Source organism: Zonotrichia leucophrys, chromosome Z (genome assembly GCF_028769735.1).
Source record: "Zonotrichia leucophrys gambelii isolate GWCS_2022_RI chromosome Z, RI_Zleu_2.0, whole genome shotgun sequence".
In the NCBI taxonomy this organism is placed as follows: domain Eukaryota; kingdom Metazoa; phylum Chordata; class Aves; order Passeriformes; family Passerellidae; genus Zonotrichia; species Zonotrichia leucophrys.
The window spans coordinates 49908805-49936194 of record NC_088200.1 but is presented as its reverse complement, the minus strand read 5'-3'; the positions used below and the strand labels follow the sequence as shown (position 1 = coordinate 49936194).

The following is a 27390-nucleotide window of genomic DNA, read 5'->3' as shown; positions in this document are numbered from 1 at the left end:
AAACCTTGGTTGAACATAGAATTAAAATCAAGGTCCTCTTCTAGGAAATGACTGAGCATCAAGATGCATGATGATACTCTCCCTTCCTTTCCTCCCTTCTAATTAAAGTTAACTTTATTTTCAGTAACTTTACAACAAAAAACAAACTCTGCCTTGATTTTACAGCATATTCAAATAGTCTCAAAGCATGTTGATCTCAGAGTACATCTTTCCCAAAAGCCTTCTGCAGCATACAGGGATCAGTGGACACGCACATCTCTCAAGCTGTCAAGGGAAGAGCTCAACTACAGTGTCTGGGTACAGATCAGGTTCACTGAGCACTGTCAGAGCTCTCCAGTTTTGTCCATTCTACCTGCAAACATGCTCACTCAGTCGTGCTGCCTAAGTATCTGCACTTTTGCACATGGAAACCAGAACTTAACATTCTAACTTTTAAAAATTGCGGTTGGTTTTTTTGGTTTTTTTTTTTTTTTTTTTAATACTAATGCAAGTGGAAACAAATTCAAGTACTAGGTAGGATAAATCACAAGCATCCCAGGGGGTGCCTGCTTAGGGGAAATCAGTTAGAAACCGAGTCCTGAGAGTATGCTAAAAATTACTTTGTAAAAAATTGGGTTTTATGAAGATTAATGTACAGATACCACTTTTTATCTTATCCCAGTTTTAGTCCAAAATGAATAATCAGACACTTTCACATAGCACAGATGCAACTAAGCATTTTCAGTTCACAGAACTTAAAATATTAAAAAACCTCTTAGCATTAAAAGCAGAAAACAAAGCTTAGTCTCAATGCTGGAACACCAATGATAGATTTTATCTATACAGCAGATTTATAAGCAAGTTACAAAATACACAAGTTATCAAAGTACAAATAATTTAACATTTAATTACTGCTGTCAGTAATGCTTTCAAGTCATTCATATTCCAACAACTGTGAACAATGGACCTTGCATTTAGTAGGCTCCATCATTATACTGTAAAGTATACTTATCATATGACTACAATCTTAATTTACAGGATAAATTTTGTAAGATTTGCCCTTTGGCAGGTTTGTTGAAACCACTCTAGAAGAAAAAGCCTGCAACTGGTAAAAGCTAAAGCCATACAAAGATGTGGAAACAGTCATCATCAAAACTGTTTATTTAATATCATACCTCTTATAAGATCAGGTAGTGATTTAAAAAATAAATGATATAATGAGAAAATCATTATATATAAGACTTCAGAAAGAACTGTGACCTGGTATTTTATATTTACCTTTGGTATTCCAGAAGTATCCAGCCAGTTCTGGAAGATACTTTCTACAGTTAACCCAGACCTTTAAAAAAGAATAAAATTAGAAGATATGCAAAAAATAGCAATTTTTTTCAAGAGAAAACCAACCCTTTAGAGGATAGGCAAACCTTCTAAATTCATGTATTGGTTGAACTGTACAAAATTCTGGGATTATTTTTTAATGAATAAAACTATCAGAGGTCCTATGAGCAAATAAAAGGTAGATCAGGTTTTGTGTACATAAAAGTCAAATCATAAATTTAGTGCTAATAATGATTGACGGAGAAAGTGTTATGTGGTAAACTACATCTATGAAACATGTAAAGTAGGAAGAGGAGCTCTACTTCTGTTACATGGATAAACTTGGGGTTATAAAAAGCACTGATGGATATTAATTCTCAAAGTTACTAAACATCTAATATACTTTAGTTTAGTCCTCTCTCCACTTCCTTTATATCCTGATTCACAGTGAAGTCATAGAATAGTCTGGAACTTTATTTCCCTACAAAAGGAAATAAGTTTGTCATTATGAAGCTGTGTCATACTGAAATAACCACACACATAAGTATTTGTAAATTCAGAAACTATGTTTACACTTTTACTTTGTAGGCAGCTATTGTGGTATTTACTTCAACTCTGGTGGAAGACTTCCCAACTTGCAGCGAAGCCAAATAAAAAAAATAAATAAAATTAAAATAATGAAAAAATATTCACACATGCAAGTACTGAACAAATGAAGTTGAGTAAGCCCTCAATGAATATAAATATGAGAATCAGAGCATTTGGGTATGGTCCTGTGCATGGTAATGCCTTAGCAAGATTCATTATAATGCTTGCAGTTACTTTCACATATGTAATGTAGAGTAAACCAACAAAGCATTCATGAAAAGAACAGCCATTTCCAAGCTCTGAATCAGGAAGGCAAACAACCCATTAAACAATTTTAACTGATCAGATGATTTAAATAACCAGCAGTCAAGAAGAAGCATTTCTACATAGCCAGGATTCTGAATTTTCAGGAAAACACCATTGTGTGCATTAGATCACTTTATAAGTCAATTTTCTACAGGAAACTGAACATATGTGATGCATGTGTAATGTATTAAAATAAAAGACTAAACATCTAGACTTGTTCTGTGTTATTTGTGCAAGCTTATTAAATTTAGAACATTTAACTGTTAATCCCTCAGACTATAATTATCTTCATCTTACCACTGTGCTCTAAAAATTGGTGTGTAGTCTTAAGTCAGATTAGCTGAGTCTCTTGTCTGGGAACAGTGATAAAGAGAAATATTTCCAGTCAGTCAGTTTACTTCCCCAGAAGATAGTCTTGATTTCTTATTTCTGTCTGGCTGCTAAAAAGGGTGCATACAGAACTAGCTTAAAAATGGATACCAAAGTGTTATATAGGCAAAAGTAGATCACTTGGACTGTACCATTTATTCTCTCTCCAGAAACATAAGCAGAATAAATTTTTCTGTTATTTGTTGTTGTATGAATTAAACCCAATACAGCTTAGTGTTCTAATACTGAAGCAGAGCTAATAGCTGGGAAAAATTCCCTTAGTTGCACATTTAATTTGTTGTACCAAGGCATAAGAAACACAGCTTCACCATATCAGCTAATCCCTTTTTCCCCCATCCCCAGAAACTGAACCTATAGTGTGAGAAAAAAAATCTCCACAAAATAACCTATGTTATATTTGCTATGTACAGCTGTTTAATATACCCTCTATTTCATTTCATGACTTTGAAATGAGCTTATGACACTCAGGAGAACCACACTGTTCTGACACCACACTAATCCAGGCATTAACTACTAGAAAGTTTCTCAGTCTCTCCTAAAACTTTGGCATTTTTCTCAAGAGCAAAACCAATAATAACATTGCTTTTTTCCTGCCTGCAGCACCCAAAGTTTCAGAAAAACACCTGTCATATGACAATATGCAATCTTCTTTGTTTGTCCTTGCACACAAGTACTTTTTTAAATTCCAAATTAGGATATTCTTTTTGGCACCTATCAAAAAAACCAACTTGTTTAAGAGGCATTCACTTTTTAAAAAATACAATAGTAACGAGCAGACTATTGCAAAGATCTACTCTGAATCTCTTAATTGTCAGTGCTGAAGAACTATGATGTTGGAAATGCTTCTGGTAAATGGTTTGACTTAGAAATAACCCCCCAAAAATTATCACAAACAGACTGCCATCTCAAAACAAGTGTCCTAGAGAAAGAACAGAGACCCTGATATTTGTAGAGGCTGCAGTTCAGTAAGGGCATTTACCACCTGCTTACATTGCAGTTAAGCATCTGTAAGGACTTAAATCTGGTGTTTGTGTGAATTCCTGAATGGCCTTCTGGATAAGATATTGGACAGTGGGATCTGTGTGGAGTTGACTAGCACTAACTCTTACAAGACCAAGTTTCTTCAATTGCTTTGTACAAGAGCTCCTTACTGTAAAATGAGAACACGGTTATATCCATTATCTCATCCTTTGTCTTTTTGTTTAGATGATAAGCCAAATCAACCCAGGAATGATCTCCTAATATCACACACACTGTTTAGATTCAACAATTTAAAAGAAACTCTGTAAAATACTAACATTAATGATAATTTGAAAATTGACATTATAAAAGATGGCTATACATGAAGTTTTCACTGCACAAGGCTCTAAGGTACTCTACAAATTTTAACATAAACCCACTTAATGCCTAAATCAAGGAGAAAAAACATCAAACTGTGCAACTTCTTTTTTAGGTAAAGGAAGATATAAAAGTCTACCATATCCAACTGAAAATACGCAAACAAGTACATTTGCTTCATCATACATTTATATACGTCAGTAATTTTCAAAGTGAGAAATTCCAGCTAAATATGGAGGCATTATTAGAGCAAATTCAAACACAATAGTTAGGGATTCTGTCAACTAGACATACCTTCCTACAAATAACTTTTTTTTGGATTTTATCCAGCATATATATTTTGGCTTATTAAAGAAGAAGAAAAAAAAAAAAAAAAAAAAAGAGGAATCAAAACCACTGGGAATAATTTTTCACAATTATTTTCTTCAGTAGTTAGGTGCCTACGAGCCATTTGTCTTCAGTCAAAATCACCACATTCACAACAATGTACATGTGAATCAAAGAAAGCAAATGTGAAATAAAGAGATACAACTATATAGCTGAGTAATTTGAAATTGCAGCACTATTTTAGTACTTAATTAACTATTTGTGAAGACATCCAAGCAATGTGGTTAGGAAACCTGGGTTATTAACAGTGGAAATAGCAGAGCTATAACACAAGCCTTCCTTTGTCTATCATGTGTTATTAAAACCATAGCTTATTAGTAGATTTGCTTGCTTTATTGAATGAAATGAAATAAAAAATACCAGCAGAAAACCCCTACGATCAGAACCCATCTGCTCAAAAATATTTTGCAGTCATAAAGTAGCCCCATAAGCAGCAACTCTGATTTATCTAAGACTGGTGAAACCCTCAGTTACGAGGATAAACACTGATTCTTTGCACAGCTCACATGTTGGGCAGATGTGGAAGGGATCAACTTGCAGCAAAGACTGTGGGTGCAGGCCTTAGGGAGAATAGAGCCACTAGAGTTTTATCAAATCTAGTGCATTCTGATATACAGACACATAAGAGGGAGTTTCTTGGTGTTTCATTTGTTTGGTTTGGTTTGTTTCAATATAGTGAAGTTTCAAATTATATGAGTAAATAAAATGCCTTGGTGGCATAAAATAAAAAGTAAATAACACTTCTTGGTAGGAAGGACTGTAGATTTTTCACAGAAAGGCAGGGATAACGTGAGACTCTAGCTGGTGGATGCAATATTTTGAAAAGCTTTGTAAAAAGTCTTTAGAGAAAGATAATTACCAATATTTGTTTGTTGTTCTTTCCATTAGTCCTTCACTAAGATAAATAATCAGTCCTAAAGGCAAGTGAAGAAATTATAAAGGACCAGAAGGTACTGCTCAGCTTATCTGACGTCAGTATTCAGCTGCAGTCCAGAAACAGAAGAACCATGCCTCACAGTATGGATTCCTGCAGCTAACATGCCATTATAATTGAGTCAGAGCAGGAAGTGAAGTAGCCCTATAAAGTAGGCATAGAACTCTCCTCCTCCAAGTACAGAAGGCAGGAAAAATCAATAAAAAGTCACATCTGGATCCTGGAGCTACTCATCACTGTAAATGTAGTAAAAAAAATCTCCTTTGAATAAAAACTAAAGGAATTAAGTACTTGGAGGTGAGAATCTTTTAAATCGAATCTCTGTATCCAATAGTAGAAAGCTAAAGTTACACTACTACAGTGTAATAACTATAGAAAATTTCCACACTGTTTCATGATAGTTTTCTGCCAATGTTCATCCTGTTCTCATTACAAAAGTCTCTCATAAGCCAAGTTCTACATAGAACTGTTGCCACAGCTGAGGGCAAGATTTGGTTTCATTACCTACTGCAAATGTCTCTTTACTTCTATTTTGTTTTATGATTGAGACTAGCCTCCATCACAAATTACGGTGTATTAGAGTGCTAATATTTGTCAAGTTTGAAGTATGTAGTTTAAACAGTTTACATTTTACTTGGTAGAACTGCACAAGCCTGAGAGGTTTTATGTGCTACACAGTATTTTTGCTGTAATATTGAAATGCACTTCATTCCTACATCAAACTTTGCGCAAAAAAGCAGTCATCAGCAGATGGTCTCTAAAAATACTTTATTTTTATGTTTCCTCCCTTTTTTTTTACCTCAGGTGAGTATTTCTGTACTAGTTACAGAATGTATTCAAGAATGAAAAAAAAACAACCTCCCAGCACATAAGAAATAAAAGCCTTCTGTATATCAAGATTCTTTGCATTGCTGCTGATATCTGTCAAGTAATTTTGTCAATAAATAGTTCAGATATGCTATATATATAACTGTAAAATGAATTACCATATATTTGAAATTTCTTTCATACATTCTGGAATGTGATTCATCACAAATGGAGCCACAGTTCTTTTCCATTAGTCTCATTAAAAGTTTGAGTACGGTTTTTAGGCAGAAAAATGGATGCTTATGCAACAACATTTTGAACTGGGTTTAGAGTTCAGAGAAACACAAGTAAAAAATAAAAGGAAGGAAAACTGAAGTTTTTTTAACATGCCAATGTATAATCATACCATCTATAAAAATCATTTTCACATTTATTCCATATAATATACCTCATTATATTTGGGCTAGAAACTCTATTGAATCATATACAGAGAGAGTATTATCTACTACATCACTGGAGAATCTGAAAGCACCCAAACTAAACCTGAGCTGCCACAAAACATATTTTCTCAATGGTAACTAGCTTCTCTGTTCCTCAACCATCAGGAAGAGAAGTATTTCACTAAAAAACTCAATACATTTGACCTCTGTGAATATAATCTTTTTTTTCACTCCAAAGCACTCATACAGAGTTATGAACACTTTTCCAATCCTGGCCTTCAACACTGTATTTTTCAAGAGAATATTTTTAAAAACTGTAACATGTAAAACTCCTCTACAAAAGACTCTCTATTTGTAGCACAGTCTAGAATAGCACAGAACAACCCAAAATATAAGCCTCAAAGTGCTGCTAACTACTATCATCTTCAATCAGTCACAGTCACACATAGGAGTATTTTGAAGGACATGTCAGGAAATTAATGCTCAATTTAAATTCACATTTTCCATCTTTCCTCATGCAGCACAATCAATGACTGAGAGGAGATGGTACCAGACTAGGTGAAAAAAATCCATCTTCTCTGACATCCCAGACTCTCAGTAAAGTTCTGGCATCCTTGCTCTAGGGCACCACGTGCCAAAAGCAGCTGGCAGGAGAACCACAGGTTAGTTTGAGCAGGCAGCTATGCCTGGCGCTTCAGATTGCATAGTGAACACACGACATCACCTCTGACATGATATGCAAGTCTGGGGAGAGCGTGGTATAGGATAACCATAACTAGTCTCATAATTTTTTGTGTATATATGTAATAGGAATCTTCAGGCTAGCACTATTTCTGGCTAGCACATATTAAAATCTTATTTGTACATATTTCTTTGGCTTTTCTAGCCCAGGTCTTACTTACTGTTTTTGTTTAGGAATGTCTTCCAACAGCATGCTAAGAAAATCCTGAAAAATGAACAGAGGAGCACAGTTAGTATGTTTATGAAGCCATAACCCTGTGTCTTCACTGCTAGTGAGAGATTTAAGACCACAGATAACAGAATGATAAGAAAAAGTTTATATATCCACTATGGTGATATAATGACAACATAATGCATATTGTTATTTATACAATATATACTATATTGTCAGTTTTCCAACCCTCTCAAGCAAGGAGTGTCAACACTGAAAGAAAATGGGCTTGAAAAGCCTGCTGACTATTTTAACGCAATTCTATGTTCCTACTTTTTAACACACATACAAACGATATTTAAAACTGTTAAAGGCTGCAGATTTACATAAAAAACTTAAGAAACACCAAATTCAAGGGTGTTTACACTCTCTTCACTGTGCTTATGTTATCACGTTGTCTTTAATTACATAACTACAAAAAGCTTTTTCTTCCTTAGTGCACATGCCTGATTAGACCACATCTACTCCTCATTCTATGACAAAATTTGCAATATTGCTGACAACCACATTAACTAAGGAGTAAATTCTTCAAATAAAAGATAGCAAGAGTTTTTTCATGGTTTTACAAAGACAATGCAATGCCAATGGAAGAACAGTACTATCATCCTCACTTATGCCAGTATGATAAGCTCTCTTAAGAAAGTTACACCTGACATCATAAAAGGTTCTCTGGCACCCTATATTCTACATAACTTGATTTTAATGACAATCACTTTGACAGAATACACTCCTTTGAACAATCACATAATAATAGGATTTATTAATATGAATTATTAATTTATATGCTGTTTCATAAAACGAATGCATCTGCTTTATTAGTACTAATCTTTGTGGAGACAAGTTTCATAGGCTAATAATGTTCCTCATTTCTGTATACAAGTACAGACTGACTGTACTGTACAACAACTGCAAATTGTTGCTCTCTAAGGTCTTGAAGAATGTTTCCTAAAAGGCAGAAATCTTTTCTTTATGGACAATGCCATAACATTCAACAAGCGATACTGTTTCTCTGTCGGAGTATGGCATTGTTAGGGAAACAAAGACTGCAAATTGAAACTACTGGTAACACAGTTAAGCCTTCCTTCTTTAGATTATAAATGAGACTCAGGCTGCATTGCAGTGACTGCAAAACTGGCTTGTAACAAAAAGTAAACTACATAGTGCTGGGCTCAGTGCTGCTGTGGTAAGAATGCCATCATTAACTGTGCCAGTAGACATGATGCTGATGCTGTGTGAAATCCTTTTATTTCATACAACTACTTGTAGTTTTTCTGTATGTAAACCTTACATTATTCTGTATATAAACAGAGAAATACTGTCTCCTTCCAATTGTGGAAGTTTTGCTGGAGTTACAAAGTAAGCTTACATGTAAATAAAGGATATGGTATAAGAAAGATCATAGTTAGAGCTATTTCAAAAGTGTGTGAATAGTAAAACTGAAGTGATTATTCTTAACACTATTTGCACTGTGTATACATTAATGCAGCTAGATTCCATGGTTACATTCCATCAACTTTTCATCATCAATCACATAGGAGATAGTTTTATAATCGTTATACTATACTATGAAATTTAGCATCTCCTTTGTTTTCCAAACGTCAAGAAAAAGGCATTGGCATTCTACAGGCCTTATTAAAATTGGGATTAATCAATCATATCTTATTTTAACTGTTCAAATTTCAACGCTCCAAAACAGAGTAGGAAAGCAAATTACCACTTACCTCATATTAGCATGGCTTTTAACATTTGCCTATTATAAAGTCTGCATGACGCATCTCATTATAGGTCTGACTTTTCAGCTGTTTATAATTTTGTCATTTTAACCATCTGGAGTGAGTTTTACTCTCAGGCTACTTTTTCTTCCTCCACAGATGAAATGGTTCAGAAGTGTCCAGGAGAAAAGTCAGAGGCTAATGTGGGGGTTTTTAAGATTTGATGCCACTTCTTTAAGATGCTTTAGTTATTTTACATTTTGAAGGAAACACTTGTGGATGACTATGGTAATCATAAACAAATTTTGGATCAGACTGTAAAGCAAATCATAGTTTGGGTTTTTTTTGGTTTTGTTGCAAGTAATTCAGTGAAGGTATAAAGAACATAGGAGGTATAAACTACATGCTACCACTGTGCTGCAATGTTAACAAACTGATTAAATAATATCACTTTCTTATATATTCCTGTTCTTACCTGGCTAGAGACCCTGAGGCTAGAAAACAATTTTTCTCTATATAAAGAAACTGTTATTCTGCAGTTTGTGGAATTCAATTGACATTTGGCCAAGCTGAAAAAAACATTTAAAAAATTAATTCAACACATTTATTAAGGATCTGCTAGCCCCTCAGTTTAACTCTGGGCTTCTGCTGGGCAGATCAGATCTGGGTACAGACATGAATTTGACATCAAGGAGAAATTTTCTTTGCTCTGTTAATGGATGAACTGTGTCTGAGTTAAAAGAAAGAAGAGCCAGGACCCAAAATCTGAAAAGTAGGTTGAAAGAAGTAACTGGAAATGAAGACTAGTTAAAGCATTAACTAGATATATGTGGTGTTAGAAGACCTTTTGGTTTATACCAAAAGATGTTTTATTACTACTCCAACTTTTGTCTTGAGCAATGGCCAGCAAGTTTCTACCCTTGAACTGGTTTGGAGCATCAGGCAAGTACCTCTCCCTGATTACACATATTGATATCAAAAAAAGAATACTCAATATTAAAAGACAACTTATGTCTTCATATTAAAACCTCAAATCCAAACATTTCAAGTACTCTACAACCAACAGATACTTTTGTTTAAATTCTCTGACTGGAATATAATGGGGTGAATAAAAACAGTGGAGATGTCATGACTGAAAGTGATAGTCCAAATGGACATTCACTTGGCAACAAAAAAATTTTGACTACATGTACATCCTTGAAGGAATAGTTCCTTGAAGGAATTATCCACTCAAACTATTCCTAAAAAAATTATGCAGTTTGTAAATGACATAATTAAGTGGCAAATTTTAATTTGTCCCTTCTGGGTGGGAAAAATAAACAGTGAGCACCCTTCTAGATTCCTGTTTACTTGGAATTCCTTCCCTAGACATTCTTCTGGCTTTTGTTGACAATCCCAGACTGCACCTCCAAAGAGACAACTTCCTGTCTAGAGCAAGCAAGGCTCCCCCCACTATATGTTTTATTATCAGGCCACAATCATCAGCCAGACAGCTTAACAGTGTAAGCCTCAGGTAATGCAACCTCTGTCTAGGTTTAGTCAGAAGTCAGTTTATTGCCCATTATAACAGAGAGAACCACACAAAAATCAAACTCCACAAACAATTTAGTTTCCAAGGTGTTTTTATTTCAAGATGAAATCGAACAACAGCTTTAACTTTGTTAGACATACCAGCAACTTGCACTTCTTTCTTTCTATTTATAGTCAAAACACTCCAGTCATTATTTTAAAAGTTCACTCAAAGCAATTAGTAAGTGAATTCTCTCATAAAAAAAAAATGGAATATTTTTTTAATCCTTCTCAAAGATTCCAGATTTGCGTTACTCATCTGTTGCTAACTCAACTAAAGTAAAGCTACTATTAAAAATCTACTAAGTGTGCAACCAAAATGAAGGAAAAAGGCAAACTGATTAATGTTCAACATCTGAAGTAATTTCCTTGCACCTGCAGCTCCCATCAGGGAAAATTACTACAAACACCGCTTAAAACAAGACTAGTATTCATAACGTGGGCAATTTTTCACTGTTTTACTTTCCCTCATTCCCAGAATTCCTAAACCTGGGAACTTTTACAGTTATTCTGGACAAGGTGAAAGTATAGCACTATAATATTTAAACTTGCCATCTGCACCTCTATTTATTTTTAATCTTTTATTCATTTAATCACTGACAGCATGTTTGTTCAAGAAGGATCTTGAATAAGAAACTTTGTACTAACTTGACTTCATTGCTTCTGCATTTACAACTCCTACCTACACCAGACCCCAACAAAAACCACAATGCTAAAGATTTCTTACAAAGACAGAAAATGCATTTTTATTGGATATAGGCCTATCATATTTGCATTTTGCAGTGACCAAAAACCAGTATTACGTTAAGGTGCTTTTCCCAATAATTTCACTAGGAGCTGGATTTAGGCTGATAGACAAGGTAAAAGCACAGAAGTGAATAGAAGTTCTAATGTACCACACTCTTTCTCCACCATATTGTATTTCTAAATGAAGAGAAGTACCTTTCTTTTTCTTTACATATTAAGCACATAGTTATGGACATATTGCACGTATCCAAATAAAAAAATAGCTGAAGAAGCAAAAGTTTAACTTTTGCTCCAATAATTCAGTAACAAAACATCGAGCAGTTTTTTTATCCAATAACCAAAGTGGATGTTTCTGGGTGTAGTGTTAATCTTAGGAGACCAGAGTAGGTAAGCTACGAATTGACACTTCATAGCTAGACAAAGGGAAAAGTCTCTAGTGTATGTGGTAGCTAGGTACCACAGTCTGCTGAACATTTTGCAGCATTCAGTCTACTGACATAATTCACCCCACATCAACCAGGAGCAACAAGCTAACACTTTCTCACCAAAATCTGAGCACCTTTCTTACCACCAGCTGAAAACACTGGGCTTCTTCTTGTTGCTAGCAGAAGTCATAAGACTTCTGTAATTTTCAAAATTCTTCCAGCTGTGTAATAGTGAGGGGTAATTTTTATGATTTTGGACACCCTAATATAGACAAGGCTTATATAGTCATTGGCATTTTCCACACTATGCCAAATGTAGCTGCTTACAGTCCCAATAACACAGCACAGGAAACAGCTGCAGCAGTGTTAACTCCCTTAAAACCCCAAACATTCCTCCACAGGGCAGAAATGCTGAGTTAAGAGCTACTGCTCCTAAGTTCTGGGTGACTTCACATACAAAAGAAATCACAAGTCCATAAGCTATTTGTAAAATACCTGGGCATACATCTCACTACATAAGAGTAAGATTCAAAACAGAATGCACACAAGCAAAAAACACTGTGGCTGGAAGAAACAGCAAGTGTTAGACTTCAGTTACACAAAATCAGAGGCCCTTACTCAATGTTTCAAGGAAACATTTATCACTGTCCTGAATATCCTCAAAAATTTCAAGCATAAGACCTTTCAACCTTCAGCAAAGAAGGTGGTTTCAGAAAGTCTCTCATAGCCCTTCTCTCTTCTCTTCCCTTGCCTCACTGTCATCACACTGCTCTTCTAGCAATGCTAAATATTTGTTGTGTTGTGGGTTTTCTTCCAGGCGTGTTTTTACCACAATGAGTTCAGTGACCTGGTTCACAGACACCCCCATGAATAGTTGTTTTCACAGCATTAATGAAGCTGCACTGCTGTTTGTGTAAGCTGGATTCATCATTAGTGACAGGATTCCTAGTACTTTGGGCTCAGAGAGCTACGTAATTTTCTAAATCAAAACAAATCTAGAGCCAGCAGTTACATGACTTTTACAGAAAGATCTAACAGGTCTACTTATAACCCTACTCGGCTTTGTCCTTATAAGAAATATGGTGAAATTAGAAGCATTGAATGAAACAGCATGCACAGAGAAAGAAAATGAATTAAATAAATATATTCAGAAGTATAATTTCTTCTCTTTCAGAAACAGAGAGGAATCAGGGAAAAGACTTGACTGAGCACAACCAAAAACCACAAGCTAAAAGACCACAGGCAGTAATTCCACTATGGTAAATGACCCTGTCTTTGAGAACATCAGTACCTATTACTTTTGAAGTATAATGTTAAAAAAATAACCCTCATTGTTTATATTATTGGATACTAGCAGGGTGTGATTCAAGTGTCACTGTTAAAAAAATGTTCTGCCTTCTACCAGGTGGGAATTTTACCTATATTGCCAATTACAATTGCCTCTCCCCTTACATCACCACCAGATTTAGGCAGTCAATCCAAACATTTGGGTTGTTTGTTTTTCTAAAAGGTGAGGAAGAAGCACAATACCTGAGAAAGGACAAGCTGCCCATGGAACTTAATGACAAATTTCCGTAAAGATGCAAGGTACGAGACCTCTCCTATTTTCCTTGCCAGAGATCGTAAAAGAAAATAACCCTGCAAAAAATTAAGGCAGAAGCTATGAATTTTCTGATATCTAGAACACCAAAGTCTTTATTATATTCATAAAGCAATCTCAGTAAAGATCAGCTGACAAAACTCACTTTCAAGTAGTGAACCTGCATGAAGATTTTTTCTGCTTTAAGACCATATTTGACAACAGAGGCTCCAGACTCACTCACTTCTCCTGTGTTCTCCTTTTTGGGCCTAAAATGGAAACATACTAATTAAGTTTTGGATAAGTAAGTAAAGAAATAAGTCATACATTACAGGTTCTGATAGTTGAAAGCATTGTGTAGCATAGTAACTTTAAACACCTGTGACTAGTTTAGTCTTTTTCTTCACCATAAGTATATAAATTAACTTAGACAGTCTAACAAGTCAATTTTCTTCTAAATAAAATTCATCGGTAGGTTGGTGTAGTCTTTTTACAGCCAGCATGACACCAGGTTGCATGTCATTTTCCAGTGCAGACACCTTATGAACAAAGAGAAAAAAAATAAACAAAACCAACATTTTAAGGGAAGGGGAAGTGCAGGGGAAGACAGTGAAGTCACTATATTCAACTAGAGCTTTCTCTTTTTTTTTACCTGAACTTTGCCATAACAGCTTACATTACTATCCTTGCAAGAATAACCTCTTTCGTTTGCATGCAACAGACTGCTGCAGAAAGTGTTCTGATTTTCATTTTTCTATTTGGGTTGGAAGAAATGTAGTTCAAATATTAAAAGAGGAAGTATTTTGCACACAGGTTTGAGGTTTACAGACAATAATGTCTAGAAAAAAAATACTACTTACTGCCTGATTTAAAATGCAATACAGTATCTGGTATGCCACAAATCTACAACAGTTAAGTGTGGAGGACTTTTAGGCTCTAAAGAGCACAGACTGAAACTAAAGAGAAACTGTACGAGCATTTTTTCTTCATTTGTAAGAAGTGCCTTCACAGGCATAGTACTGAAGAACATCTAGATGTTTTTCTTCCATTCAGAAAACATCCCAACTAACAGTAGTCTGAGAACAGTTGCCTATCTTAGGAGCCTAATGCTGTGACTAAAACAACCTCTCCAATTCTAAATACAGATTTTGAAATGGCCAGTCTTCAAAACCAAATGTCTTTCCTTTCATTTCTGCAGAATAGGGGAAATATGGGCCACAGCAAGGCAAGATCCTCCAAACCACACCACTCATGCCGGATGATTTCAAGAACTTCGTGATCAAATTTTTTTCCATATCTGTGTCTCATTTGAGGGAGGGGTTCTTCCTTTTTTATATCTGTGTCAGAGTTTCTTATTAAAGTTTTGTCCAGAGTACTAAATCAGGGTTTTTTTTAGACATTATTATGACAGACATTATTTCATGCCTGTGCACATGAAATCCACTATACACAAAATTTTCATAAAATGTAACTGAAATAAAAGTGAGAAAAAAACAGATTGAATTTTACATTGTGTTTCTGACACAGTCCTCTTCCATGTTATCATTCATAAATATCTTTCCGGTAAGATCTTCCCTCAACATTGAAAGAACAGTACTAATAATTGTTTTCTTATTCTATGGCAACTCCAGTTCTTTTAGGCTGTGTAAATGTTGCAGACCCACTGTAGGAAAGCAAAATCCAGCTACTTCTCTTCTGGATCAGTCTCCTGGAAAGAAGACCTGCTGACATTCCATACATGACTTTTCATCATTCTCTGCATACATAAAACATAAAAACTGCTTCATTTCTCTTAATAAATAGCCCTGTCTATTGACTTTGAAAAATGGAGTTTGAGCACAGGCTATAAAATCCACACTAAATTGAAATCTTTCTCATAATCACAATTATTATAAATTAGCCAACCATACTTCCTTCCTCCTCTGACTCTATGCCTGTGTAAATCCTAGGACTGACCAGAAAGAAGTATTGCATCTGGATGATGGTAGTGAAGAATTCCATGCAGAAAACATATACACATTCCTCTGCAAAGGCTGTATATATATTCTTGAAAATGTCTGTAAAGGAGTGTAACTATTTAGAATGTAACCCTGTTCTCTGCTATCAGGACCTCAGAACAATATTTTAAAGCAATGCTTATTGTATTTACCAGACATTGAAAGTACCAAGATTGAAAATTTGTTACACTGACCTACAAAAGCTGCATCCAACCTGGTAGCTAAAGTCTACCATAATGCTAAAGGTACACTGTCTCAAAATATTCAAGATGCTATCTGGCACATTTTAGATACTGGAAAATTTCTGAAGGAGGTAGAAGATGCTGCTTTCTGTTTGGTGGGAAGATGAGTACATTGCCCTAGTAAATGTACAATGCTCTGGGATATCCTTGGTAATTAAATGCTCTGATGTGCCAGGTGGTCATGAAAACTTACACAGAGACTGTGAAAGATCATCTGAAACCACATTTCCTATCAGATAGAATAAAACTCTTCAAACACCTACAGAGCAGTCAGAGGTATTGCTTTGGGACAGAATGGACCTGACACAAGTGGAGAGAACTCAGAGACTAATTTAGAGCTAGATATCAACATTGGCTTGACTTAATGAATAACCACAAGATGCCGTTCAGCCATAAGGCCCGGGAGATGAAACAAATGTCAACACCAGCTTTACTCTGCAGAACAGAATGCTCTTCTTTGCTTTCCTAACAGAATAGATGAGAGTGCTGGATGAGAGTGCTGGTGTTCGTGATCACCAGCAAAACATATGCCAAGATCTTTTTCATAGGTGCTTTTATCCCTGCAGGTTTCTTTCAAATTCTGTGAGAAAACAGGCACAGATCTGTTGGAAGTCTCAACCTGTATGAGCATGGCTGTGCTACAAATTCCTTCTTCATTGTTAAGATTTGCTTGTGCTGCCTTTCAGAGCTGCTGCCTGTTGAAAAGACATTTATCCAATTTCTTTCTTACTTGACCTCTTTTTTTACAGGTAGCTTATGACATGCTCCTTACTATAACATATTACCAAGTACCCATAATAAGAAGAAACATCAGGCTGATCATCAGTTTGCTGAGTGGCTTTCACCCAGTCTAAAAAGATATTCATTTGATGGATCAAAAATTGATAGGATCAGCTGGTAAGTTTGGGGCAGATTTTTCCAGTTGTCAGGAGAAAGCACAAATGAACATAAGGTCATGAGGGAACCAAAAAGTAGTGGAAGAATGAGCTTATGCTTGGAAAGAGTGAGTTGGTTGATTTTTTCCTTCCTGAAATGATTGGCAAGAAGAAGCAAGTACTTATAATTTATGTTTAATATTCCATATAAAAACACAAGTTAGAACCAGCCCAAGCCTCAGTACAGAATCACAACCCAGACCAGGGCCAGGGCCAGGACTGAGATTTTCTCTCTTACATGCCAGTTTTGGAAAGCATGAGAACATATTTTCAGAAGGATGAAGAAAAGGAAAAAAACCCCAGTAAATATGCAAAAAGATAATTTATTCACGTCCATGCCACAAAAATAGTAGAAAATATTTATATCTCAGTGAAATCAGTAAGAAGTCCTTAAATGCAATCACAAGGAGCTAGAGATATCAGAGAAGAAGAAATGGCCAGAATCATGAAGTGGTATCACGTGCCTGGTCTGAAGTGTTTATTGGAGACACATTTTTCAAATGAGAAATTAACTTTTCACTCTTTTGTATCAGCATTAGGAATAATACTATCCAAAAGGTAAGAAAAATGCTTATTATTATGTCGAATAAATGTGCAAGTCAATAGAACATGTTAGTAAGAGCCCGCTTAGGATGATCTGTGTATACTGTCTTTATTTCAGAGCAGGAGAATAGACTACATAATTGTTTGAAATCTGTCCCTGCACTTCCATGATTTGGTCAGAAATCATGGCTAATTTGAACTAGGATTAGTAAACTCATTATTTTTGGTTGAAGATGGTGAGAAGACAAGCTGTAGAAGCTCCGTGGATGTTGAATTAGACACTCAAGATCAAAGACTAAAAATTCCTAACACACCAATCAGAATAGAATATTAATCACTGGCAAAGGAAGACTGTCTTTAGCTATCTATAAAGGAGCCTTGAGTTTAGCATCTGATACCTAAAGACTAAAAATCTATTTTAAATATAACTATTAGAAATTTCTAATTAGAAAGTAGGTTTATAAAGTTTATATGTTATACTTTTTCCTTGTTTTTTAAAGCTTCATTCAGCTTGGCAGTTAAATACCATACTAATGTATGTACTTGTCTTCAGCTACAGAAAATGACTCTGTTATGACTTCCAACAGTGAACTTTTCAGGAAATGGTCTTTTCTTTCTTCCCTGAATAGAAGCTCTTGTAAACTGCTCAGAGACATTTCATACCAAGATAATCCCATGGTTTTCTAAAAGCTTTCTATAACAAAAGGAAAAGAAATTGTATCATAGTCAAGATGTAAAACCCAGTCAGTTTAATTTGCATTTTCTTTTTTTATTAGAAGGAAATAAGGAAATGCAGTGGATATAATCAGACAATTTGGAAGTACATCTTTTGAAGGGAGAAAAGGTGGAGAGAGTGAAAATACAACAGCAATGATGGTGTAATCATATTGTTACCTTAAAACTTGCAGCTCTTCTTCAGAGTTTTGCACCTCATCTCTGAGTCTGCGCCAGCGAAGTAAAGCTTTCAATTCCTGTTGCTCTTTTATTTCATCATGTGGCAGCTGCTTAGTAAACAAAAAACACAGATCACTGATTGCTGTTTCCCAACAGACAATAATAATTTGCAGAACAAGAAACTTGGTTTGTTTCTCTTTAATGAGCAGAAGAGGCAGGAAAGGGTATCAATATCCATGATAAAAAAATAACAGTTGCTGCTATGAGAGATAATAGCAGCACTAAGAAAAACAAAAGCCTCACTGTGCACATCAAATCAATAGTCAGTTAAATAGTTCTGACTGAGGAGAGACATGGGCATGTTTTTTTCCTTTTAGTAAATGGCAAGAAACAAACTGAATTTACAGTAGAGATACCTGGCATAGAGCTTTTGGTTGCATCCTTACCCTTCCCAAATTGAGAGCAAAGAGCTACACTGTGTCCTGGCTTCACTCCTCTTTCCTACTACTTCTGCCATACTCCTGAAACCTCCTTGTTGTGTTTCTCCTAATTTACATACCATTAACAGAGATTCCTACTTATGAAATAAATGCCAGGACGCCAGCTGACAAACAATTGTTTTGAACATAATCATAGTTTATGTTTCTCTATTATAAGAATAGATGGGAAAATGGGGAAAGCAAAAGCAGCTAATACTAATACTAGCTAATACTAGCTAATACTACCCTGCATTATATTCAATCACAACTGAAATTATTCTCAGGCACTATGGAATACACTCACAATCCTTAAATTCTGTGATTGCATTGCATCAAAACTACTCAATAATGTTCAAAAGGTATGCCTTACATGATAACAAGGGAACTAATTACACTATTTTATTTTTTCCTTTACACTCAGCTCCAAGCAAGATGTCTACTACAATCAAAATGCTTTCAAGTGACTAACAAAAGCAAAGAACTAATGTGAACAGCTCACAGCAGTGTAGTTATTCTCAATGTGAAGGCACAAATTAGTTTTAGAACCAAATGGGAAAACCCAAGTGTTTAGACACCCTTTCTCTCTTTTTTCCTCCCAGAAATATGGTACATAACAAGGTATTCTGTTTAGTTTGGTGCTATAAATATGCCAGATACTTAATAAAATGGAGGTTCAGAGGAGTTTATTACATCAGTTCCCAGTTCTACCATGCTTTTGCTCAGGTGGAAATCTGCAGAATAAAGGGGTGGAACCTGATGAAGGGACAGGTAGAAAGGACTGACACATTAAATGCTTGAAGTAGCAGAGGTACTACAAAAGGAAGAGTTGCATCAGAAAAGCACTTTACTAGCTGGCATGCAAGTTATGAAATTTTCACCTTAAGGGAGGCAGTGATTTCTAAGTCTCTGACAGGACAGTAACTTGTTGGGCAGTAGAACAGGAAAAAAAAGTGTAAGTGCCAGTGTGCCCCATTTAGAATCATCTTGTATTTTGCTTTGAGGTACACTTCTTGGTCATCTATTGGACGAAACCAAACAATTTTAATTAGGTACCTGGAATATTACAATATGCAGTAAGACTGTTGATTCTTCCCGTTTCAGGTATACAACAGAAGTGGAAAGAATTCACAGCAATTGTTTGATAATTGAATTTTAATGATTGAGTATAACATTTTTGGGAAGGTAATCATTGACAAACAGATGTTGGTATTCACATTTGTACTGAGCCCTACCTCTGTAAAGTTTTGTATTCGTTGTGGATCGCTTTTTTTTTTTAATCAAGTAAGCATGTGAATTCCAATACCATTTTAAAAGATGTTACTTCATAGCACAGTTTGTGTTTTGAGGTTTAATTTACATCTAATTCACATATGATTTTGATTTCCACATTAATTTTGAAGCAATGTGTCATCACCTTACCTGTTGTGCTCTAGCCCAAAATATATCTTCTAAAAAAGTGGCAAACCCTTCACTTATCCATTCTTCTGTCCAATCACGAGCACCAATGGCTAGTCCAAACCAAGCATGAGCAATTTCATGGCACAGACGAGTTCCACAGAGATGGCTTCCTCCTGGCAGTACGCTCTGTGACAGAAAGATGATGTGTGGGCTGCACAAGAGAAATGAGTGACAGAATCTGTTACTGACCTGTTACGTGTATTGCATGGACATAATAATAACAGAACTGAAGAATGGCCTGAATTGGATGGGATCTTGAAGATCCCCTGGTTTCAGCTTTCCTGCTGTGGACAGGGACACCTTTCATTGGTCTCAGTTGCTCAGAGACACATCCAAACTAGCCGTGAACACCTCCAGGGATGGGGCATCTATAGCTTTCCCAGGAAACCTGTGCTAGTGCCTCACCATCGTCAGAAGGAGGAACTTTCTCCTAATATGTAACCTAAACCTACTCTCTTTCAGTTTGAAGCCATTCCACCTTGTCCTGTCACTACATGCTCTGTAAATAGTCTCTCTCCATCTTTCTTTCAGGTTGGCTTTACTGGCCTTTTAGCTTCTTATTAGTGTATGCATGCTAGGTCATGACTAACAGTTTATATCTCAGGAATTTGTAGGAATTAAGTCGTACTTTATTGTTGGTTGGTAGAAAATCAAACTAAAATTCCACCCTACAGCTGTAAGGTATTCAATCATCAAACAGCTATTAATTGTAAGAAGTAACTTCAACCAAAGTTTAATATTTTTCATGTTACAAGACTGATTTATTTCAGTAGAAACATTTATATATAAGCCAGGATAACATGAGCAGTGTTAATATTCAAAACAAGTATTTGTCAGCTAAATGATCAAAGATGGAAATAAAGGAGAAACATTTAATAAAGAAAACAAATCAGTATCCAAACGTAAAAGCTGTCATACATGGTAAAGCATATGTGTTTGTCAAAACATCAAACAAGCGAAGAAGATACCAACTTGTGATAAAAGTTGATCATTTTTGCAAATGCAGGGATAGGAGAACACATTTTACTACAACCACAGAAGTAAGAAGCTCTAGATATCTGCTTTTCACAACAGCAGGGGAACAACCCAGTCTGTATCTACTCTGCTTTGTACTTAAACAAGAAGAAGAAATTGCAGGGGAAACCTGTTATGAATTGTTACTCTGCTACTGAAAATACCCTGAACTGCAAGTTGCTGCAGTTCCCAACTCGTATGCTACGAGTAAGCATACTCGTAAGGCAATTTTTGCTATGCTAACACACATTACAGAACTTAACATCTCAAAGTTGATACAACTTCTGAAACTAAGTACATCTAGGAAATAAAAGTAGCAGAATTAAGCCCTCTGACTAATATCCAAGGGGTTAATGGGGCACCATGTCCCAGATGGGAGTAGCAAGGACGCAAACTGTGACCACCACCCACAAAATGTTCCTACATTAGCCTGTGATATCCAGGATCTGTATTTCAACTCTTCTCTCACTTTTCCTCTCAGTTATAAAGGAAATGTTAAAACACAAGCATACATGGTCTTTAAGCCTAGCCTTCCAAGCATGGGAGGGAAGTCTATGGCCTTCAGACATTTCCAAGAGTCAGATATTATTTGTCATCATTCCAAAAAGCTTCCCCACCCATCCTACCCTTCCGTTGGAAATGTTAAAACACCCACAGTTTTCTTGCAACCAGTTGGATGTCTAGGGACCACAAAATATGATACACATGGAGATAGAAAAACATACTCAACAACTATCTCCTTATTAAAAAAAATTAGTTACCCAGCCAAGAAAGTTAATACATTTCAATCAGACAGCATTGTAAGACACAGTGTAAGAAGTTAAAGTACTAAATCAAGGAATCAAGTAACACAAAAAATGCAAGTGAAAACAGCAGCTCTCCAAATCTGCCAAAAGCAATTCTGTTTAAGAGAATGAAGGGAGAGAGAGATGGGGGAAAGCGTGAGCACAGAAGGTGCAGAATATGATAAATCTTTTATTATAAAGCCCCTGATGAAAATAATAATGGCAATTTTGAGGGTATTACTTTGGTCAGTTTTAAGTAAATGACCCCTAGTTGTGGCACAACTGTGTACAGCGTACACAGTGTACAGTGGTACAAAGAAAAGCTGCAGAAATAGACCAAGTAAATAACATTCCAGACATACTGGTGGCAACATTTCAGCCACTTGGTTAAGCAAAACAAAAGTGACTTCATGCCTCATAAATAGGCTCACAGAACTGTTTGCATTTTAGGTCTATTGCAGAAAAATATACAATAAAGATTGTAATTCCTGCTTTCTTCAATCACTTAAAAAACAGAAATGCCACATTTAGACAATATTGTCTTTTACAGATGGGTTACAAATCACTTCAGTAAGAAAAATGCATATGAGTTAAATTTTGGCCAAAGAATATGAGCGGAGCTTCCTATGAGGCTAAAATAAGATTATGTGCTGCAGCAGAATTTAATTTTAGATTCTGAGTAGAGCCAGCAACTTCCTTTCCTGAGAACAACTTACATTATTTCTTTTATTTTGTTGCCCTTAACAAGCAGTACTATCTCCAACTCAAACCATTGAAAATTTCCCATTTTTCTTAAGAGTAATTTTATCAAAGACTGAACATGTCTCTGGAAGATGTCCAGACATATTAGTTTGGAAGAAGTGTACATCTATGCATTTGTTTAGAACACAGATTCTATATTTTCAATAAATATTTGAATTCCAGAAACTCTGCTCCACTTATGCAAACCAAATCTACCTTTTTAATATCATCTACAATGTGCAATGTTCATAGAATTATAGAATGGCTTGTGTCAGAAAGGACCTTAAAGATCGTGTAGCTCCAGCCCTGCTGCTGTGGGCAGGAGCACTTTTCACTAGACCAGGTCGCCCCATCCAGACTGGTGTTAAGCACATCCAGGGCTGGAGAGTCCACAGCTTCTCTGGGAAACTTGTTCCAGAGCCTCACCGCTCTCTCAGGAAAGACTACTTCCTAATATCTAATCTAAACATTCTGTCTTTGAGTTTGAAGCCATTCCTTCTCATCCTGTCACTACCTGCTCTTGCAAAAAGTTTTTCTCTGTCATTCTTATAGGCTTGCTTCAAGTGCTGGAAGGCTGCAGTTAAGTTACCCCAAAGCCTTCTCTTTTCCAGGTTGAACAAACCCAATTCTCTCAGCCTCTCCTCACAGGAGAGGTGCTCCATCCCTCTAATCATCCTGGTGACCCTTCTCTGGACTCGATCTACTGAACAGGTTGATGTCCTCTCTGTGTTGGGAAAATGTTATGAATGTTATTAATTGCACATTGTTACTTAGCAGCGCTGCTCATAAAGCACTCCATAATTTAAGAAAGTGTCTAAGTGAAAAATAAGATAATTTGATGGGTAACTAAATTGCAAGACCCAAAAGCTTTTTTTTTTACCTTTTTTTTAACAAAAGAGAAAAGTGGCCCTCCTACCAGATGTTTGATTTACTAGAAACAAATTATAAGGCTTGATGTCCATTTCTTTGATTCTAATTGAATAGGAAAGAAATCCATCCATACATTAGCAACGGGCAAAGATGATTCACCTTAGAAATCACATCAAGACCTGACAAGGACTGTGCAGCTTATAAATGCCTTTAGCAAGTGGGGTCCAAGTTTCTAAAGCAGGCCAGAACAGGCAAGCTGAATATGGTAAAAAAGATGGGAAACCTCTCCCAGTTAACAAAAAAACCAACAATCCTTCCAGTCGTTCCCAGGAAGCTGGACAAGTTCCCAGTGGCTCCAAGAGAAAAAGAAGTTAATTACTTGTTTTTGACAAGTATACACTTGGTTACCCTTCTAAAGCAAAAGAGCATTATTCTGACCAGAATCCCATGCTCATAACTTAGACATTTGACTGGAAGAAGGAACAAGTTCCCCCTCCCAGTTAAATTGCAGTTAAAAGAAATCTCGACACTGTAACTGTGGCATGAATGCATATAAAGGAAAAAACTGTGTCCCAAAGGGAAAGAAATTGTTGTTGTGAAAGACCAAAGAGTCCTGATGTTCCAATCATTCCAATCCACCCGTGTACACATCCTTTATAGATAGTCTCTTTAACAAATAAAAGGTTTCTAATTGATTTAGGCATCCTTAAGCTCTGAATAGCAATCTGCCCATTTGAGAAGCCAAATCTGCAACAGGAATTTTCCAAAACTTTCTCTAGACTCATGATTTAGATGTCATGCAAAGTGCTGCTTTGCATACAGTTTGCAAGAGTGTGGTATCTTTGACTGCTCACACATAATCAGACGAGACACACAGCACAAAATCTAGCCAAATGTATGCACAAGAACCTAAACAGACATTTAATATGGGAGCCTGAAGTTAATTTCTAACAAACTTTTTCCATTCATTTTGAAGTAGAAATCTTTCCCTCTTAACACACAGAGACCTGCACATACATTTTCTTACATATTTGTGAAAATAACAGAGCCAAGACTATTGCCACCTAAGAAATAATGCTTCTGAAGTCAAAAGTAGCACAAAAAAATCACTATTACAGATGCTACTTATATATATATATATATGTATGCATATACAGTAATAATTTGAATTTTCTATTTAGAAAAAATGCAATTAGTGCCTCCCTGCACAGTCTGTGGGAAGGAGGGAGGGGTTGGGACAAAATGGTGTTGTAAGGTCTTAATTTACTTCTCATTATCCTCCTGACTCTGTTAGTAATAAATTCACTTCATATCCTTAAGCTGAGCCTTTTTTGCCCTTGAAGTGTTTTCTCCCAGTCCTTACCTCAACTCACAAACCCTTTATTAATTTCTTTCTCTCCTCTGCCTAGCTGTGGCAGGCGAGGGTGAGTGACCAACTTTCATGGGTGCCTGGCTTTTGGCCAGTGTCAAACCATGTCAAAACTACATTCTTCCAGTGATACAAAGAATGGTATCAATATGATGTCTGCAGTATCTATATCAGACTTTGAATGTTACCTTAATTTATCTTTGTGGGTACTTGTGCCATTGGAATACAGACACAGGACCACTCAACATCCACTTTCTTACCTCTATTAATCTCCATTGGTCGAGTGCATGGTACAGTGCAGAACTGAGAAAACTACAATATTTTTAACCTCATAGATTTACAGTATACCAGAAACTCAAATATATATTCAGATGCAGTTGTAGAGACAAGGATCTGGTAGAATACTCTGAGCACTATTCCAGAAGTAATGGAAGCTAATTTTTAAAGTTTTGCCTTCCTACCATCATACGGAGAAACCAAAAACTGACAGAAGTTACAGCTGAAAGTCATTCTAGTGCAAATGACTAACTTTTTACTCCATAAGTCATGCAGCAACACAATAGAGTAGGCAACATGGAAAGAAAAATAACCCCCATGTTTTGGAAGGAGGATAGAAACAGTTCTGCAATTCAAAATCAAAACTGTAAATTTCAATCAATGTGCCTAAATAATGATCTGAACATCCAAGCAGCAGCTGCTCTCTGAACTTATCTCTTCTGTTTTGCATATTTTGCAGCTTCAAACCAGACTAGTAAGGATATGTATAAACAAGGGTGAAACACTCTCAGGAGAAACTCTACTACTGTTCAACAGCAAAACCAGTACTTGCCACAAATCTGAAGAATTTATAAAGTGAAAGGAAAAAGATAATATGAGTCTAGATTCAAAACCCCCATACAAACAGCATTTTTGCAACAATTCTTGATCCTTCTCAATATTTTCAATCCCGTATTAACACTAAATCAACAGCCTTGAAGGTGACTCTGCCACTTCCCTAGGTAGCCTATTCTATGCTTGGCCACCCATTCTGAGATTTCTTTCTAATCTATACCTCCCTTGGGGCAAGTTGAGGTAATTTCCTGTTGTCCTGTTTGTTGCCTGGGAGAGGAGATTGAGCCCACCTGGCTGCATGCTCCTCCCTCTCTGCAGTTGTAGAGAACAAAAAGGTCTCCCCTGACCCTCCTTTCCTCCAGGCTAAATAACTCAGCTCCCTCAGCCACTCCTCACAGGACTTGTGCTCCATACCCTCCCTCAGTTCTGCTGCCCTTCTCTGGACACACTCCAGGCTCTCAATGTCCTTCTTACAGTGGTGGGCCCAGAACTGAACATTCCAGGTGTGGCCTCGCTGGTGCCCAGCACAGGGGGACAATCACTGCCCTGGTCCTGCAGCCACACTATTGGTGCTACTCCTCAGAATGCCACTGGCCTCCTTGGCTACCTGGGCACAGCTGGCTCATCTTCAGCCACTGTTAGCCAGTAACCCCAGGCCCTTTCCCAATGAGCACTTCCCAGCCACTCTGCCCCAAGGCTATAGTGAAAGGCATGGCTGTGGTTGTGACACAGCAGGACCCAGCACTTGACCTTGTTAAATCTCACACCACTGACCTCAGCCCATCCAGCCTGTCCAGGTCCCTCTGCAGAGCCTACCTGCCCTCCAGCAGATCAATGCACCCATCCAACTTCTTATTGTTTGCAAATGAAGAGTCTGGTAATAATACAACTAATTTCTCAAATTATGTCTAATTCTCTTTCTAACACAGAGCACACACTCTATGACAGTGCTAAGTCAAAAACCTTTAACTGTGTTTTTACAAAAAAATCACAGAACAACTTACCTATGGCTGATACCCTGCTGCACTTGTATCATGGTAATATATCCTATCTCCTTAAAATACCCTGACTTGGGAAGTAAAGCAAAAAGGAAACAAAGAATGGTGTATTTTACATATGAACTTCAGTCTGATATCCAAGACTCAAGTATTGGCAGTAAGTTAACTCAATTTTGTAACAAGGTCATTAGCAACTAGATATGACAAAAACAACCAGGAGTCAAGCCAAGTAAGAACTGTAGAGCTGAAGAGTTATTCATCAGTTGACCTGTGATGCACCCAGGATGCCTACAACACCTTTAGCTCACTTCTTTTCATCTTCCACATTCTGTGTCACAATGAGGAAATTGCAGAGCATGGACATATTTTTATATTCTCCATATTTTGTTTACTAATGTCATATGTAAGCTCAACAACATCTGTTCATTTAGAAAATTCCATAATCCCAAAATTTGCGACAGGCAGCAAATTGCCTGCTATGGTAAAGAGAAGCAAAGAGAGAAAATTATGGGGTGGAGGGAGAGAAAGAATTACAATTTCAAAACCTCAAGTTCCCATCCAGATTTTTATACAGATTTGTTTGAAACCTCTTGTCCAAAACCCCATGAAGTAACAAACTTTTATAAAATCAATTACACAACACCTCCTAGTAACAAATGGCTACAACACTGTCAAAAATCTTACAGCCAGCTTTCTAAGAGAAACACCTACAGCTTTTCATGTTGCATGTCACACCATGGCTTTTTCATATTTAATTGATTTAG

At 36.4% G+C, this 27390-nt stretch overlaps 1 protein-coding gene across 3 annotated transcripts in view; it reads right to left on the bottom strand.

Annotated features, from left to right (window-relative positions):
• AOPEP (aminopeptidase O (putative)) overlaps window positions 1-27390 on the bottom strand; it is a 182686-nt gene that overhangs the window by 93931 nt on the left and 61365 nt on the right. For 2 of the 3 annotated variants that reach the window (XM_064735731.1, XM_064735732.1), the window contains exons 6-11: window positions 19980-20169; window positions 18082-18188; window positions 13637-13739; window positions 13422-13529; window positions 7389-7432; window positions 1258-1318 (exon numbers count right to left, since the gene is read on the bottom strand). In XM_064735731.1, coding sequence (XP_064591801.1) covers window positions 1258-1318; window positions 7389-7432; window positions 13422-13529; window positions 13637-13739; window positions 18082-18188; window positions 19980-20169 — 613 coding nt within the window. Of the gene's footprint in view, window positions 1-1257; window positions 1319-7388; window positions 7433-13421; window positions 13530-13636; window positions 13740-18081; window positions 18192-19979; window positions 20170-27390 lie in introns of all 3 variants that reach the window. The other variant, XM_064735730.1, reaches the window with a different exon arrangement.